Source organism: Delphinus delphis, chromosome 19 (assembly GCF_949987515.2).
Source record: "Delphinus delphis chromosome 19, mDelDel1.2, whole genome shotgun sequence".
Classification (NCBI taxonomy): domain Eukaryota; kingdom Metazoa; phylum Chordata; class Mammalia; order Artiodactyla; family Delphinidae; genus Delphinus; species Delphinus delphis.
The window spans coordinates 6,775,252-6,792,427 of record NC_082701.1 but is presented as its reverse complement, the minus strand read 5'-3'; the positions used below and the strand labels follow the sequence as shown (position 1 = coordinate 6,792,427).

Here is a 17,176-nt window from a genome sequence, read left to right as displayed (position 1 = left end):
ACAAATAAGAGGGAAGAGGGAAAAGGGGGCCAGCAACCCAGTCACGATTAAGAAAGTGAAGAAAATTCTTCTGAACGAAAAGATACTCTCAGTGTGGAATTTAAAAGCTCTGTAGCAGACTCCGGGCAAACTTCTTGAAGGAAGACACTTGTCCCCAGATACATCTTCATTACGGTTTAATCAAGATCTTCCAAGAATCCAGGGAGAAAGGAGAGGTCGTGTTGAAAGATACAAGACTGAGGCTGAATCCTGCTACGCCAACCAGAAGGAAAAGTGGAGGGACATTTCCTATAAAGCTACGAGAAAAATTCCTTTCATCAAGAGCTGGATATGCACCAGACTAACATTTTTCTTTAAATTAACCACAGGGGGGACTTCCCTGGTGGCCTAGCGGGTAGGATTCAGCGCCTTCACTGTGGAGGCCCAGGTTCAACCCCTGGTCCGGGAACTGAGATCCTGCACGCTGTGTGACACAGACCAAAAAAAAAAAAAAAAAAAAAGAAAGAAAGAAAAGAAAAGAGAAGAAAAATAACCTTAGTGTATGGGCCGGATTGTGTCTCCCTAAATTCACAGATTGAAGTCCTAAACCCCCTGTACCACAGAATGTGAATTTCAAGAGATGATTAAGTTAAAATGAGGCCAATAGGGTGGCCACTCATCCAATATGACTGGTGTCCTTAAAAGGAGAGACACCAGGCATGTGCCCGCAAAGAGGAAAGAGCTTTTTAAGACATAGATAGGAGACAGCTACCTGCCAGCCAAGGGAAAAGGTTTCAGAAGACACCAAACCTGCCAACACCTTGCTCTTGGACTTCCAGCGTCCAGAACCTTAAGAAAATGAATTTCTGTTGTTTAAGCCACTCAGTCTATGGCTTTTTTTTTTTTTTGTTAAGGCAGCCCTAGAAGACAAATACACATGGATGTAGAGACCAGAAGACAGCAAAAATCATATATAGACTTGGAAAGATGTGAAAGACACTAGAAAAATCATTGTCTTTAAATATTAACAAAGGGTTAAAAAATAGAACATAAGATCAACTGACAAATTGTGTGTGGGGTGGGGGTTGGGGGGGCGACCTGTAAGGAAAAAACTTAGAATTCCAAAAAGGATTTCCGTTAGCCAAGCTATTTCAGCAGATGGGATGGAGGCGAGAAGGGTAACCCACACCCCTGCTGTCTTGTTCTCCAGAAGCCATTGAGAGTTTGACAATAGAAATGCATAAAGGAAACGTGAGCAGTTTTGTTTTTTTTTTTTAAGAATTTTAGAAATTTCATGTCATGTCTGAAACATTTATATTAACATATTTCTATACAAATAAGCCAAAGAAAGTTTAGTATTAGTTGTTTTGTTTGTTTGTTTGTTTATACTGCAGGTTCTAATTAGTCATCAAGAGCAGTTTTAAGAATACTTTTCATTCCCATTTCAGTGACATGCTTGTCACAGTGACGATCTCGTCCTTTTATTAAAAGTTACGAAAATAGGGCTTCCCTGGTGGTGCAGTGGTTGAGAGTCCACCTGCCGATGCAGGGGACACAGGTTCGTGCCCCGGTCCGGGAAGATCCCACGTGCCGCGGAGCGGCTGGGTCCGTGGGCCACGGCCGCTGAGCGTGCGCGTCCGGAGCCTGTGCCCCGCAACGGGAGAGGCCACAACAGTGAGAGGCCCGCGTACCACAAAAGAAAAAAAAAGTTACAAAAATATTAAAAAGGAACTGCTACCTAATGCATCTTATTAGAGAAATATGATATTGGTTCCTGAATCTGTTAAGTCCAGAACCAAAAAGTTACAAGTGATGCAAGCAGCCCTGAAGCTGCCCTTCCTCTAATCTTCTGCACCTGAGGCCACCTGCAAGGTGACGGGTGGACTGAGAAGGAAACAGGGACCAGTAGACATGAATTTGAGTCTCAGTGGTGTTCTTGACCAGCTTAGGGCCACGTGCATATCACTGAACCTCTCTGTGCCTCCGTTTCCTCTGTCTGTAAAATGGTCGCAATACTCAGTATCCTGGGTTATTTGAAAACACTGATGTCGCTTCAGCCTGTGGGTACAAGTGAGGTCACATCAATAGGGACACCCACATTCCCATGGCTTGAATCCCTCACCAGTGCAGAATGCTACCTGCCTCAATAGAGCCTCCTCACCTGTTTCTGGAACTACCTGGTTTCCCTGGTGTTTGGGGACAGGTGAGTGAATCTTTCTGTCTCCTTGAAGACAGCCCACCAGCCAGTTGAAAGAGGCTTCCCATCTTCATTTATTTTTCTTGGCTGTGCTACATAGCACACGGGATCCTAGTTCCCTGACCAGGGATTGAACCCATGCCCCCTGCAGTGGCAGCACAAAGTCCCAACCACTGGACCACCAGGAAAGTCCCAGGCTTCCAGTCTTGCCCCACCACAGTTGCCTTCCATGCCAAGGGTACCCCCTGGTACTGGGCAGCTCTCCTGCAGGGCCCCACAGGTTTCGTATAGAGGGGGAGGGGGGTCTCTCCCTCAAGACATTCCATTTGATTCTGCATCAAAAGCACCTATCCTCTGTAGGGTGGACTTGGCCCCTGGGGCTGGGCTGGGGAAGGCCTCCTCTCACCTTCTTGTGCCCCTTCTTGGGGTACCTGGACTTGCACCCCCCCCCCCTTAAGCAAGGAATGAAGCTCTGGTGCATCAGCTCTACCCACGGACACGTCTGTGCACACATAGTGCTACCAAACCAAACTTGATTCCACTTGCCTGCTCACAGTAAAGCCAATCTACTGACACTGGTTGTGGTGAAGGAAAGTGCAACGTTTATTGCAGGGCACCAAGCAAGGAGTCCAGGCAGCTAGGGCTTAAAAGGCCCGAACTCCTTGTCTGGTATGTTAAATTACAAGGAAATACATTTATTGGAAAAAAGAAAACAGTCAAACAAGACAAAATAATAATAGTTTCATCGTTAAGCAAAGTCAAGGACCTTTAGTTCCTCCTCAAGGGCTATAGATAATTCTCTGTGCCAAGTCCTCTGAGCTGTTTTGCAGAGACTGAAACCCCTACCAGGTGGAAGAAATTAATTGTATGCTGCCCACAAGCATGTAGACTCCAGACCAATTGGAAACAGAAGGTCGATGATGTTGATTCCCTCACTACCCACCAATCAGAAGAGTGTCCACGAGCTGATCACTCACCCTGTGATCCTCTCCCTCATCCTGTCTAAAAACCGTTCCCTAAAAGCCATCGGGGAGTTGCAGCCTTCTGAGCATTAGCTGCCTGGACTCCTTGCTTGGCGCCCTGCGATCAATGTTGCCCTTTCCTTCACCACAACCGGGTGTCAGTAGATTGGCTTTACTGTGAGCAGACAAGCGGACCCAAGTTTGCTTCGGTAACCATGGGGGAATCTGCCATGCCCCAGACCCACTCAGGGCCAGCTGAGACCTTGCTGTGGCAAAAGTGATGGGACTTCCAGGTCCTCAATCCTCTCTCTCAACTCCTGGGACCAGAGGTGTCTCAGGATTCAGAATTTTTCAGAATAGAGGAAGGTAATGTATGGTTTAGATAAAGTAACAGATCTCTATTCCGGCAGGGTGTAGGGCGTGGTCGCAAAATCACGCCCGCTGAGAGTCTGCAGCGGAACCTATGCAGTGGGACAACACCAAGACATATGTGGTCTTGTATCTATTCTGGTGTGTTTGTGGCAAACTCAGGAAAACGGTCTTGGTTTTCAGAGTTTTTGGAGTTTAGAATTGTGAATAAAGGATTGGGGACCTGCCTTTTCCTCCTTCTGGGTGTGGCTGAAAGTCCCTTCCTGGACATTTCTGCTGTGGGGAGAAGTAGAGAGGAAAGGGGGAAAGCCAAGTGCATTTATTTTGCACCGACTGTTTGCCCAGCACAGAACTGGCTCTTTCCCTTCCGTGATCCCATTAAGGGGTTGGGTGCCTGTGGGGGCCCGCCCGGACCTCACGTTCAGGGGAAAGGTCAGCTCAGTCTGGTCTAAAAGCAGAGAGCAGACTGCTAATGTGTTTACCCAGTGCCTGGAGCAGGTGGGAGGTTTGTCTGCTAATCTCTCCCAGCTGCCTCTCCCGGCTGGCATGGCTGAAAGGAGGGAGGCTGGGAGGGGCCGAGCAGAGCCCCTCAGAGTCTCAGATCGGCGGAGCCATCTCCCTTCCTCCCCTTGGTGGAGAAAGAGGCTTCTTCTCCAAGAGGAGTGAGCTTAGGGGTGTGGCCGGGAGCCCCCTTCTGCTCTCCTGGCCCCTGAGCTAAGAGGACATTTTCTTTCTTAGTCCTGGTCCTCAGCAACTATGGAAAGTGCCTCCCCAGGGCTGTTCTGGGGCCCTGAACCTGTTCTGGCTCCAGGGCAGGGATTTAATCAGTCCAGGATGCTAGAGACCCCAGAGGTTATGTCGCCCCAGGGCTGGGGCATTGAATCTGCTTCAGACCACTCCCTTTCAAAAAAAAAAAAAAAAAGACCACTCCCTTTCTCAGGCAGCCCGTCTCCCATTGTTCAGCCCCCTGCATTTGGTTCCCGCAGCCCAGGAAAGGCCTGGAATCCGGCGGACATCTCCCTTTCTCCCTGGCATTGCCACTAGAAGCCGGAGAAGTAATCAACTCAGGGAATGAGAGGTGGGCTCCAGGAAGGGGTGGGCTGGAAACAACTCATATTCATCCATCCATCCATCCATCCATCCATCCATCTATTCAGTCACTCATTCATTCATTCAACCAACACTAACTTAGCTTCCTGGGAAGCCACCCCTGAAGGAAGGAGCCTCTCCTTTCATCCCCAGATTGCAAAGTAGGGTACTGATAAAGTTTTGTGGAAGCAACCACAAAGACCCCAGGAATCTGGCTGTGAGCCGCCCCAAGCTCTCTGCATGGGCTCCTCCTCTACAGTTCTGCCCCTTTGGGGAGTCCTGCAGGCTTCAGCACAAGTTCCGCCACCACGCCCGCTGGCTGTGACCCCAGGGTGCAGGGCAGGTGGGCGTCATGGATGACCTCCTGGACAGTGGCCCGGAAGGTCTTGCTCACAAAGGAGTAGAGCCCAAAGTTGACTGCTGTGTTGAGCATGGCCGCCATGTTGGCCACATCCAAGGCCAGGTGGACCCTCCAGTCCCGGTAGACGGGGGCCACGTACAGGTGGTAGAGCATGACAAAGATGCGGGGTGCCCAAAGGAGGGCGAAGAGCGTGGTGACACCCAGGAGGATGGCGGTGCTCTTGCCCACCCGGGGCCGAGGCCCACTCTGGCCCCTTCTCTGTAGCTGGCAGACAATGGCCGAGTTGGCGACCAGGAAAACGCCACAAGGGATGAAATAGACGATGAGGCAGTGAGCCCACTTGAGGACCTTGTCCAGTGTGCTGGGGGGGTCCTCGTCCCTCCACACGTCCATCCACCAGTAGAAGGGGATGCCAGTCAGCAGGGCAGCACCAAGGACAGCAGCGATGGCCCGCCGGGTCCGGCCTGGGGATGAGGTGGCCCGATGGTGCAGGGGGTGGCACAGGGCGCTGTACCGGTCGACCGTGAGCAGGACGGCGATCCAGACTGAGGCGTGGTTGGCAGCAAACTCCAGGATGTTAGCCGCGCGCACCACAGCCTGGGGCACCTTTCGGGCCAGCACTGCTCCCTGTAGGAGGAAGCCCACGAACACGATGACTACCTGGGTGATGACATCCGAGGCCGTGAGCGCCAGAAGGTAGTAGTAGGAGGGCTTCCTGGTCCTGGCGGCGAGGCGGGCCAGGGCCACTGTGGTCAGGAGGTTGACTGATGGCAACCGAGGTCAGGGAGGGGAGAGGTCAGAGGCGTTAGAAGGGCTCCTCGGATTTGCTTTCTCATCGTCCCTCCCCACCTGCTGGTTCTAGCTTCTCTTTTCCTCTTTCCAGACCCTTCTTAAACCTCACTTTGTCCGGAAGGTTAATCAGATCAGCCCTGCCTTGTCCAGTCATGCGCCGTAGGCCACTGCCTTATACGCTAGCTTCCCTGGCAACGGGCACAGGGATGGGCAGTTCCCTAATTCCACCCGTACTTTCCTGCATCGACACCCCACCCGACCCCCAGCTCTGCTCTCTGAACGCAGTGGATGGTACAGGAAGCTTTTGATGGAGCTGGGGGCGGTCATGCACAAACTTAGTCATCCTAGGAAGTGCCCATTCCTGGGGGTAGAAGAGGGCTGTCTGCTGTGGTGAAAACTTGGGTTTAGCTATAGAGCACCCCAACTCCTGGCCCCTCACTTTTACTCCCCACTATGCTTGGCTTTCCAGTGACCCAGATCACCCCACAAAGGCAAGGAGAGCCCTGGGGTCTATGATCCTGGGTTTCAGGGGTCAGCCCAGAGGACTGGCACCCATTGAAGGAGGACTCCAACTTCTGGGCAACCCCAGGACCCCAGACCCAGCTCCCCACTCACCAGGCAGCCCCAGGCCCAGCAGGACGCTGTAGTAGATGACAGGGATGACCCCGGCCACACACGGGGACCTCTCTGGGATCTCGGGCCAATGGCCTTCAAACTCCTGGCTCAGCCCACTGCCATTGGGTGTGAGCATTGGCGTCACCTGTAGCTGGCCCGCTGGGAAGTGCAGAGGGTGGGTTAGAGCATTTGGTTCCTTTCCAGCCTGGCCTGGCAGCAGCCCTACCCTGCCCCTGCCCCTGAGGGCTTTACTCACCCCCACTCTGTGCAGACCCTGTGGTCAGGCCCAGCCAAACGGTAACGCTTCGTGCCAAGCACCCTCCACCCCAGCCCACCCCGCAGTGGCCCGGCTGCCCCGCTGGCGGGAAGAAGCACTTGTTGGCGTTTCTTGCTGACACGGAGACTATTTCTCGATCATATTTGCTCCTGGTGGGTCTTCAGCCTGCAAAGCAGGGCCCTAAACGGGCTGCTAGTCACGGTCAGGAGGGGGTTTGGGGGTGGGGCCCTGGGCCTTGCTCCAGGCGGCCTGAGCCAGAGGGTCTGCACCGGCGCTTGGGCAGCTGTGTTTTTAAAGCATCCTGGGTGATCCTGACCCACAGTAACTCACGGCAGCTGCACTACTCTGCCAACAGCCACCCCCCCCCCTTTAAGGAGAGACGTTACTGAGTTCCGCTCCTTTCTACGCTCGAGAGCACCCTCTCCTAGTGCTATCGGAGCTGGAATGGCCCCGGTTTTCAGACTGGGAAACTGAGTCCAGAGGGGGGAAGGTGACCTGCCTGCCGTCACACGCAGCTGGCAGGTGGCCAGTCTGGGATAAGGCCCTTCCTCATGCTCTGGTCCCTGCCTCTTAGTCCACACTTTAGGAGTTTAGGTTCCACCTTCCAGCTTTTGACGTTTCCATATCCGCTTCCAGCTCCCCTCTCCCGGACTCTAGGTTCCTCACTGGCCCTGCCGCCTTACTGTCCCTGCCCACCCTGGCCCTAGACACTTTACCTGTCTCTTGTCCTGCAAGCCGCATGCTCCTGGGTGCTGAGTCCTGGGTCACCCCGTGGCTTTTTCCGGTGGTCCCAGCAGCTCGCTCTCATCATCGCCAGCTCTCCGAGCCGTTGTTTGCCCCAGGATTATTCCAGCGGTGCGGAGCCTGACGGTTGGTGCACGGAGGTGGGGTGGAGGGGGGAGGGAGGAGGGGGAAGGGGAGGGCGGGGCAGAGGCCCGGAGCAAACCAGGATGGGGAGGGTGCACAGGCAGGGGAGGGGCGAGGCTGGGAGGCAGACCTTGGGGCGGGGGGTAGCATCAGGGCTCTGGTTGGGCTGCCTCGTGCTCCAGGGCACTCTGGGAACCGGCCTGGCCTCGGTCTGGCAGTCAAACCCCGGGCTTGAGGCGTTTGGGGAAAGGCAGACAGATTCCAGGAGCTGACTCAGAGGGGGCTGGGGGGAGGGAACCCGTGCTGGGGAGGGAGAGCTGAGGCTGCCCTGGGCAGGACCCAGATCTGGAGCGAAGCCCCACGGGCCAGGTTTGAAGCAGTCAGTGCCGCGGTGGCTGCGGGTGGTGGGACGAGAAGGAGACTACCCTGGCGGGCTGTTGGCCTGGAAGGATGGCAGGAAGCCATGCCCAGTGCTGGCTGTGACGACCAGGCCAGCGGAAGCCTGACCAGGCTGCCAACAGCGCTGGGAAACCCAGACCCAGCGGCTCCTTGCAAGCCGTTGTTTTCCTGGCCCTGGTGAAATGGACCATCCTTTAAGGAAAATTAGTCACCGGCAGATCAACACCATCCGGCGTGGCTTGCGCCCTGGAGAGGCTGGAACCTGTGCCCGGCCGGCTCCCCAGGCCCATGTGGGGAAGAGCGACCGGTGCAGCCCACGGAGGGCACCCGGGACAACGTGTGGAGTGGCTCGAGGAGAGCTGAGGCCCAGCCAGCACTCGCTTCCCACGCTCACCCTCTGGGAATGTCCCAGAGCTGGTTTCCCTACGTTAGATCCCAATTCCTGGGCTGGAGCTACCTGGACGCCCACCCCCAGCCTCATCTCCACGCGCAGCCCTGGAACTCCCAGAGGCCTTGCTGACCCCTGCTGGCTGGGGCCTGACCCTGAAGTCCTCCGAGAGCCCTCTGGCTTTGGCCAGGTCCCCTGGGTGGCACAGTGGGACCAGAGTAGGCACTACCCACTCAGGTCCCCAGGCAGAGTGTCCAGGACTCCAGCCCCAGAGGATGCGAGGAGCACAGATAATTCCTCAGGCCACCACCTCCCTGCGCCAGGACGCTGCGGATGAGCAGGGGGCCGTCTACAGCCGGGTGTGAGGGGCTCTGCTGACATTTCCTGAGGACCTACCCTGTCCTACACGTGTCACCCTCCCAGCAGCCCCTCAAGCTAACTCAGGTTACCTCCGTTTCACACAAGAGGGGACCGAGGCTCAGAGAAGGCCAGCAACTCCGCTAAGCCCACAGAGCTAGCAAGTGGAGGTGGGACATTGAACGTGGGTTTGTCCCTCCCCCAGAGCTGTTCGCTGGTCACTCGCTCCCACCATCTGCTCTCCGGAAGAGCAGGGGCTGAGGCAGCACGAGGCCACTGTGAGCTCGGGCTTTACGAGCAGAGGAAGTGGGCCAGGCGGACAGCACTCGGATGCGGAAGGCCCTCCAGTCGGGGGACAGCAGGATGGAGGAAGGAGGGCAGGTGTGCCACCGCGGGACAGCCCGGCTTCAGGGGAAGCTTTCAGTATCATGTCAGTTACTTCAGGGCGCAATTCCTTCCTGTGTAGCATCGCTGTGCCCCCCTGAATCCACGTGGCCTGGAACCTAAGCTCAGGATTCGCTCCTCCCCAATCGAAGCATTTGGGGGCTCCCTAGCTCAGGAAGGGAGACGTCACAGGTGCAGCTGGGGTGGGGCTGGGGCTGGGAGCCCACCCCTCCGCCGTCCTGTGTCTGATTACTCACGCCACAGATCCAGAAACTCTATATCTGCCCCAAGCTTGCTTCTCCAGCACTAGAGATCCCTTGCCCCACGGGGATCATCTATGGCTACTGAAACATTGGCTACTGAACATTCGTTCAGGTTCTTCCGTAAGCTGTTACCCAAAGGGCCGAATGAACTTTTTCGCCAACACAGTAGCTTCCCAGAAAAGACAGTATGGGGCTGTGGAAAGAAAAGTCAAGCAGCAACGCAGCACTTGAATCCTGGCTCTGCCCATTCTGAGCCGTGAAACCTCAGACAAGTCCCTTGAGTTATAGATACCCTTGCCTCGGGCGGGAAGCGACACTGCTCTCTGTTCTAGCTCAGAGTTGCTCTCAAGGAATTATGGAGCTTCCAGATCGACAGGGCAAAATGAAACAGATTGTCTCAGATCTTCCATCTCCAAGATTGGGCAGGGCGAACGCCCTCCTTCTTCTCTCCAGCTCCAAGACTCTCACGCACACCACACACACAAACACACGCACGCAGGGAATTCCCTGGCAGTCCAGTGGTTAGGATGCCGCGCTTCCACTGTAGGGGGCACGGGTTCGATCCCTGGTCAGGGAAATAAGATCATGCATGCTGTGCGGTGTGGCCAAAACAAAACACACGCATGCACACCTACACACCACACACACATACACGTGTGCACACATACATAGCGCGCGCACACACACACACACACACACACTCCAGAAAACCTCAGACTAAGAAAATGAGAACGGAGGAGGCGTATTCCTGGAAAGCCAGTTTCTAAATCAGAAGAGGGGTTTCAGGGATAACAGAAGTTAGAGCTAGTAAGAGGTGGAGCCTCTCAGAGATGGGGAGTCAGAGGTGACCCTCCTGAGTCTTCTTGGTAACCTGGGACCTCCCCGATCCCTGCACACTTGAAATGCCATCCATGTAATTCTAGCAGGTAGACCTTAGCTTGGGGGTGTACAGGACAATCGCCGAGATGCTGAGAAGACACAGGTGCCCTGGCTCCTAGGTGGAGTGTGGGAGATTCCAGCGCAGGCAGCCGCACCTCTAGGGGCTGATGCAGCGCCGCAAGGAGGCTGGAGTTAAGAAGTTAAGACCATTTTCTGAGTAGTGGGTTCTCTTAGCGTCTTCTTTTTATCATCAACATTCCTGTCGGAGAGCATTGCACATGGAAGCCGGGATGCCCTCAGAGGCCACGACTCCCGTCACACTGAGGCTCTGTTTTTCTGAGCTGGGCCAGGGAGGCGGTGCAGCCCACGGGAAGGGCAGGCAGGCAGCCAGTGGGCAAGGGATGGTGGATCTGGACGAGGGGAACCAGGCGTGAAGGTCAGGACAGCCGGGAGGGGTTTCCGCTGGGCTGGACAGCTACATGTTTGCCAACCCGGACGAGGCAGGTGCCAGACCCACTTCCCACTCTCTCTGTGGCTCCAGAGAGGGGGGTGGAGCTGTTGGGTCTCTCTGTGCCAGCCCGGGGCAGAAATCAATACGTGGAGCTGGTCCCTGGCATCCAGAGAGCAAAGGAGGGTGGGCTCCCACCCATCCCCAGTTAAAGACCCAGCCTCAGGAGAAACTCGGAGCTGGATCTCTCAGGAGCGCACCCCACCTCCACCATTTCAATTCATCAACTTGGAAGGACTCCCTCCCATGGAGATCGGGGCCAGGCCCTACTTGCTTCTGGAAAAGGTGAGGCCTCCCCAGCACCTGCCCACCCATAACACACACCCCTTGGGCTCTAGACGCCACCCTCCTCTCTCTGTTCCTTTGTCCTCAGAAGAGCTCTCCTCTGTACTAACCCAGCTGAAACGGCCACCTAGCTCTCTGCCTGTTTCTCCAGCTGTCAGGGTGGGGTACTGGGTCTGCTGTGTGTCTCCTTGGAACTCTGAGATGGGAAAAATTACACCAGGAGGTTGGACAGAAGCTGGTAAAAGAAGCCTTCCAACAAGGTGAACCAAGAGACCGGAGACCTCTTGGGAAGGTGAATTACAGGAAGGAAGTGACCAGGCACCTCCAGTCCCCATGCCTGCATCTGGGCTGCTTGGGCGGGGGGTGGGATGCCTGCCGAGGACCAGCCTCCAGCGAGGCGGCCAGCTCTGCTCTGGGCAGGGGAGCTCCGTGCAGGGGTGCACAGGCTCGGGTGCAGCTCCTCTATGCCCAGCCCTGCCATCTTAGCTCACCTTGACCCGGGGTGAGGGGTGTGCTGGTCACAGCCCCCACCTCCCTAAAGGCTCATCACCCTCCCACGAACATTCTTCAAAGAACACGAAAATGCTATCAGTTACCCCGTGGGCCCCTATTTGAGACCCTTGCCCTCCTTTCTGGAGAGCCAGCCCACCCCAAAATGGGAGAGGGGGAGGGGTGGGAGCCTGAGCTGCCGCCGTGTTTCTCTTCCAGGCCCTTCCTTTGCAGCCGGCTCCCCACGGCTCCCCAGCCGTGACGCTGGCAAGCTCGTGCTCTGTGCCAGGGTGGAGGCTGAGCCTGGGATCCGGGGAGGGGGCCGGCGACCCTCTGCGCTGGTGGCGGCCACTGGTTCTGGAGCCCTCTGCCTGCCCTTTGGAGAGCCTTAAACTTCCCAGAAGAGGAACGACTCGCTGTGCCAGGTGGTAGGAGCTATGGGGGAGGGTGCCGGATCCGTCCCCCTCAGGGGCCCACCGGCAGCACAATAGCCCCTGGGGCTGCTGCTCTCTGGCTTAACTCGTTGCCTGGGCAACAGCTCGTGCCCGTTTCCACCAATCCACGGCAGAGGCTGGGTGGTGGGCGGGAAGCCAGCCGGGGAAGGGAGGGCACCAGCCCCTTGGGCGGGACCCTATATAAGGAGGAGGAATGTGAGTGGAGAGGTCTGGGCTTCGCTCTCCCTCCAGTGGGCTTGGGGGCAGGGCACAAAGATGCTTAGGCTGGGCTACACCAAACCTGGGTCCTGGGCCAGCTTCTGGGCCATCCTGACCCTAGTGGGCCTGGTCACTCGTGCAGGTGAGTGGGCAGGGGGCAGGGAGAAGGGGCAGGACCTTCCGGCTTTAGCCACACACGGCCAGGAGGGGGCGGTGTCCAGCCAGCCAGGACGGGCGCAGAGTGGATTTGATCACACAGCTCCGTGGAGGAGGGCAGCCTGCCTCCGAGGGGACGAGGGCTGGGCGGGCAGGCAGGCAGGAGTCTCAACGACAAGAAGACCCTTCCACTGTCCATTGTCCCAGGCAGCTGGGCGCAGCTAGAGGCGAGTGGGGATGCCATCCGCATTCGGGGCCTTCAGTGTGACAGCTTGGAGAGGCGGGGCTGGGCGATAACCTCGGGCTCCTCTCACCCTTTCTTCCTCCCTCTGTCTCCCTCTTGCTTTACACAAAGATGCTCTGCTCTCCTGTGAGTGTCCTCTCCAAGAGCGCACATGGGCCTCGGGACTCTGTGTGTGTGTGTGAGTGTGAGTGCGTGTGTGTGCATGTGTGTGAGTGCATGTGTGTGTGTGTGTGTGTGTGCGCGCGCGCGCGCTGGGGGGTAGGTGTGCCCATCTGCTGCTGTCAGCTCCTCACACTGTGCTCCGCTTGGAGAAGCTGCTGGCAGTGTTTTCTGTCATTGAGTTTTCTGTCACCGAGGGCATGTCCCCAGCTGACCCTCACGGTATCCCTGGAAACATGCGAGAAGGGCCCAGCGCGCCCAGCCTGCAAGGCGGGAACACCAGCCTCAAGGCACAGGTACCCCGAGAGTCCTGTCCAGGACAAGCTGGCCCTCTGTGCTTTCTCTGGTCTCCCGCAGGCCAGTGGAGACGGGACCCAGGAGGGCTGCTGGGCCTGGAAGCAGCTTCCCCTCCAGGCTGCAGCCTCCTCTCACAGCCAGGCCCTCCCCTCCCACTCAGCGCTGGGGCGGATCCTCGGCCCCCCCCACCCCCCAGCTTGCCAAGCCCATCCTCCTCCAGGGCCTCTGGCAGGCTCCTTCTCAGCGCTTCCTCAGGGAGCCTGTCTCTGATTCCTGCGCCTAAAGGAGCTGCCACCCCACTGCTATCACCTCCCTTATTTACCACAATCGAAAGCTAGAGTGCTTACTTGTGTATTTATTGCCTGTCTAAGGGGCTTGTGCTTTGATGAGTGTAAGAAGCTGGCTTGTTTTGTTCACTGTGCTATTCTGAGCTCCCAGGAGCGTGCCTGGCTTGTAGTAAGTGCTCAGTTTGTTAGTGACTGCACTCTTTTGGACAACTCTTCCGAGGGGTGGGGTGCACAGTTCTTCAGGAGGTGAGACGGGGGGGAACCAAGAGGTTTCTCGACTCCCGCCTAGGGGTCTGGCATCATGGAGACCAGCTCTGGACACTTTGTCCCACGCTGGGTCACGAGCTCTCTCCGCCAGGAATCTGCCCACCTTCCAAGAGCATCCTCTCAGGGTCTGCTCAGGGTCAGGTTTACAAGCTTCCCCAGCCAGGATGTGCCTGGGTGCACACACGTGCATCCACGCACTTCATGGGCACAAACAGGTGAGCACACAGCCTCCCCAGGCTCATCCACTCTCTGCCCACATCCAGCCACATGCATCTTCAGCTGGTCCCTCTGCAACCCCAGCATGCTGCCCGGGGCCCGGGTGCCTTCTCAGGCTGTGCCGTGTTCCTTCCTGCTGCAGCCCAGAAAACCGATGTCGGCGGGGAGTCAACGGGCACCTCCATCAACCACTCCCAGACGCTGCTCCAACGCCTGCAGGAGCTGCTGCGGCAGGGCAATGCCAGCGACGTGGTGCTGCGGGTCCAGGCTGCGGGCACCGACGAGGTCCGAGTCTTCCACGCCCACCGCCTGCTGCTGGGACTGCACAGTGAGCTGTTCCGGGAGCTGTTGAGTAACCAGAGCGAGGTGGTGCTGCAGGAGCCCCGGGACGGTGCTGCTGTCTTTGACAAGTTCATCAGGTGGGGAAGGATCAGGGGGAAGACTCCAGGACTTTCCAAGCCCCTGGCTTCTCCACTCACAGGGTGATGGAAGCCCTGGATCTTCGCAGACATCATGCCCATTCCCTGGATGTCATTAGGATGACCGTGCAACCGCCTCCTTCTTCCCTCCTTCCACTGCACTCCTGCAAAATGCAGCGTGACTCCCCTGCCCTTGCCTGGAGGCTCTGTGTGCTTTGATGTCACTTACCAGTCACCCTCAGAGCTGTTTCCAAATCTGGCCCTGAGAGCTTTTAAAAACTGTAGATTCCCGGGCCCCACCCTGGATCCTGGGCTTCCCGTCTAGGGTTGGGCCAAGCAGTCGTTTCTTTCCTTTCTTAAAAAAAAAATTTATTTATTTATTTGGCTGCGCCGGGTCTTAGTTGTGGCACGTGGGATCTTTAGCTGCGGCATGCGGGATCCAGCTCCCTGACCAGGGATCGAACCCACCCCCCGCGTTGGGAGCAAAGAGTCTTAGCCACTGGACCACCAGAGAAGTCCCCCAAGCAGTCGTTTCTTATTTTAATGTCTCCGGGTGGCTTTGGTGTCTGGCCCCGTCTTGAACCAGAGGGCTAGGGAGCTAAAAACGTTAGCCATCTCTCTGCCCCATCTCCTGCCTCCTGCTAGTGGGGCACCATTCACACTCTAGCCTGAGAAAGTGACCCTGATTTGACGGCTTAGATAAGATGGCTGCAGAATTCGGGTCATTGCTTCCAACTTCCGGGCAACGGGAACAGGGATAACACAGAAGGGCCAAAGGGTCTCCCCGCCACCCCAGTCAGTTCTATTTAACCAGCCTTCCCCCAATCCCACTCTGTGCCTCTGCGGACATCTCATTGGCTAGAATTCAGTCACGTGCCCGCACTCGCTCTAAGGGAGCCTGGGAAACATCTTTTAGTCCCAGAGGCAAACAGCGCAGTGAAATGGTGCCCACCCTCATAGCGAGCAGCTGGCGGCATGGGAGTCCAGATAGTAAACCTCGCAATGGCAGGCGCTACATCTGTCTTCTTCTAGCACAGAGCTCGCCACCTAGTAGGTGCTCGATACATGCATGCTATTTCCATGTCCCCACGAGAAACGGAAAGAAGAGGCCGTGAGGTCGGATGGGCCTGGGAGGGCCCTTCTGTTGGCGCCCTTGACCATGATGGTCTCTGACCAAGGCCGGGGCCCTCTGGACCCAGAAAGCGGCTCTGGGTGGGGTCGGGGTGGGCCCGCCCGCCCTGACCGCGCCCCATCTCTGCGCCTCTCCGGCAGGTACCTCTACTGCGGCGAACTGATCGTGCTGCTGGCGCAGGCCATCCCCCTGCACAGGCTGGCCACCAAGTACGGCGTGTCCTCCCTGCAGCGGGGCGTGGCCGACTACATGCGCGCGCACCTGGCGGGCGGCGCGGGCCCGGCGGTGGGCTGGTACCACTACGCGGTGAGCACCGGGGACGAGGCCCTGCGCCAGAGCTGCCTGCAGTTCCTGGCCTGGAACCTGTCGGCCGTGGCGGGGAGCGCCGAGTGGGGAGCCGTGAGCCCCGAGCTGCTGGCGCAGCTGCTGCCGCGCTCGGACCTGGTGCTGCAGGACGAGCTGGAGCTGTTCCACGCGCTGGAGGCGTGGCTGGGTCGCGCGCGGCCGCCCCCCGCCGTGGCCGAGCGGGCGCTGCGCTCCATCCGCTACCCCATGATCCCGCCGGCGCAGCTGTTCCAGCTGCAGGCGCGCTCGGCAGCCCTGGCGCGCCACGGCCCGGCGGTGGCCGACCTCCTGCTGCAGGCCTACCAGTTCCACGCCGCCTCGCCGCTGCACTATGCCAAGTTCTTCGACGTCAACGGCAGCTCCTTCCTGCCCCGCAACTACCTCGCGCCCGCGTGGGGCGCCCCGTGGGTCATCAACAACCCGGCCCGCGACGATCGCAGCACCAGCTTCCAGACGCAGCTGGGCCCCAGCGGCCACGACTCGGGCCGCCGGGTCACGTGGAACGTGCTCTTCTCGCCGCGCTGGCTGCCCGTCAGCCTGCGGCCCGTCTACGCGGATGCCGCGGGCACCGCGCTGCCCCTCGCGCGCCCCGAGGACGGCCGGCCGCGGCTCGTGGTCACGCCGGCCAGCAGCGGCGGCGACGCGGCGGGCGTGAGCTTCCAGAAGACCGTGCTGGTGGGGACGCGCCAGCACGGCCGCCTGCTGGTCCGCCACGCCTACAGCTTTCACCAGAGCAGCGAGGAGGCCGGCGACTTCCTGGCGCACGCCGACCTGCAGCGGCGCAACTCCGAGTACCTGGTGGAGAACGCCCTGCACCTGCACCTCATCGTGAAGCCCGTCTACCACCCCCTCATCCGGACCCCCAAGTAGCCAAGCGGGGCCCGGGGCGGGAAGCTCGGCGTCCCTGAGGCCTCTGGATCGGGAAATACAGGCCCGGCAGAGATGGGCCAGAGGGACCAGGAGTGGCATGGCCAGTGGAGGTGCCCACCCTGGCCCCTTGGGTGGAATCCAGCTGAGGGGTGGTAGACCAGATGCCTGGTTTCAGGAGCTGATTTCATGCTGACTTGAAGGTAACACGGTAGAATAAACCAATGCTCAGAGAGGCGAGGGGATGATTAAACCACCCAGTTCATGGGTAAAAGCCGTCCAAGGAGGGCTGCACAGGTCAGGGGCTCCCCGTCTTTCTTAGCTTTTCCCTGAGGGCCCCACCTCCACAGGGAACAGGGCAGCTAAAAGCATCCAACTGGTCACGGCACTGGGTACCACTGTGGGAGCTCCTCACCCTGAAGCTGGGGGGCTTAGCTGAGCAACTTCTGAGTCCCGACTTGCAGGGGGTAACCACTTCATTTGGCTTGTGGACCACCCCAAGTCTCTGGCCTCTCCTGGGAGGGGGTCTGGGGAGGGGGGAAGGCTGGGGGGAGGGGATGTGAATGGGCCTTACAGCCCCGCCCTTCCTGGGGAAAGACCTCAGGGTCTAGAGGAAAACTGCTTTCCCCCAGGTGTTTGTAGGTTGGTGCTGTACAACCAGCCAGAGGGCACTA

At 57.9% G+C, this 17,176-nt stretch overlaps 2 protein-coding genes across 2 annotated transcripts; one reads left to right on the top strand and one right to left on the bottom strand.

Annotated features, from left to right (window-relative positions):
* Window positions 1-1,351: 1,351 nt before the first annotated feature.
* GPR142 (G protein-coupled receptor 142) lies at window positions 1,352-7,452 on the bottom strand. Its single transcript, XM_059996530.1, is given in 4 exon segments — window positions 1,352-5,721; window positions 6,365-6,523; window positions 7,358-7,409; window positions 7,411-7,452. Coding segments are annotated over 4 exon segments (1,125 nt in total). The 3' UTR covers window positions 1,352-4,849.
* Window positions 7,453-12,138: 4,686 nt separating this feature from the next.
* On the top strand, window positions 12,139-16,641 carry BTBD17 (BTB domain containing 17). The gene is made up of 3 exons (XM_059996529.1): window positions 12,139-12,255; window positions 13,882-14,158; window positions 15,431-16,641. The coding sequence occupies exons 1-3, from the start codon at window positions 12,171-12,173 to the stop codon at window positions 16,503-16,505; spliced, it is 1,437 nt and encodes a 478-aa protein (XP_059852512.1). The 5' UTR covers window positions 12,139-12,170; the 3' UTR covers window positions 16,506-16,641.
* Window positions 16,642-17,176: the final 535 nt, after the last annotated feature.

Coding starts and splice junctions, on each gene's coding strand:
- BTBD17 (XM_059996529.1), top strand. CDS start 12,171: ATGCTTAGGCTGGGCTACACCAAACCTGGGTCCTGGGCCAGCTTCTGG. Junction 12,256..13,881: donor GGGCCTGGTCACTCGTGCAG/GTGAGTGGGCAG, acceptor TTCCTGCTGCAG/CCCAGAAAACCGATGTCGGC. Junction 14,159..15,430: donor GTCTTTGACAAGTTCATCAG/GTGGGGAAGGAT, acceptor CCTCTCCGGCAG/GTACCTCTACTGCGGCGAAC.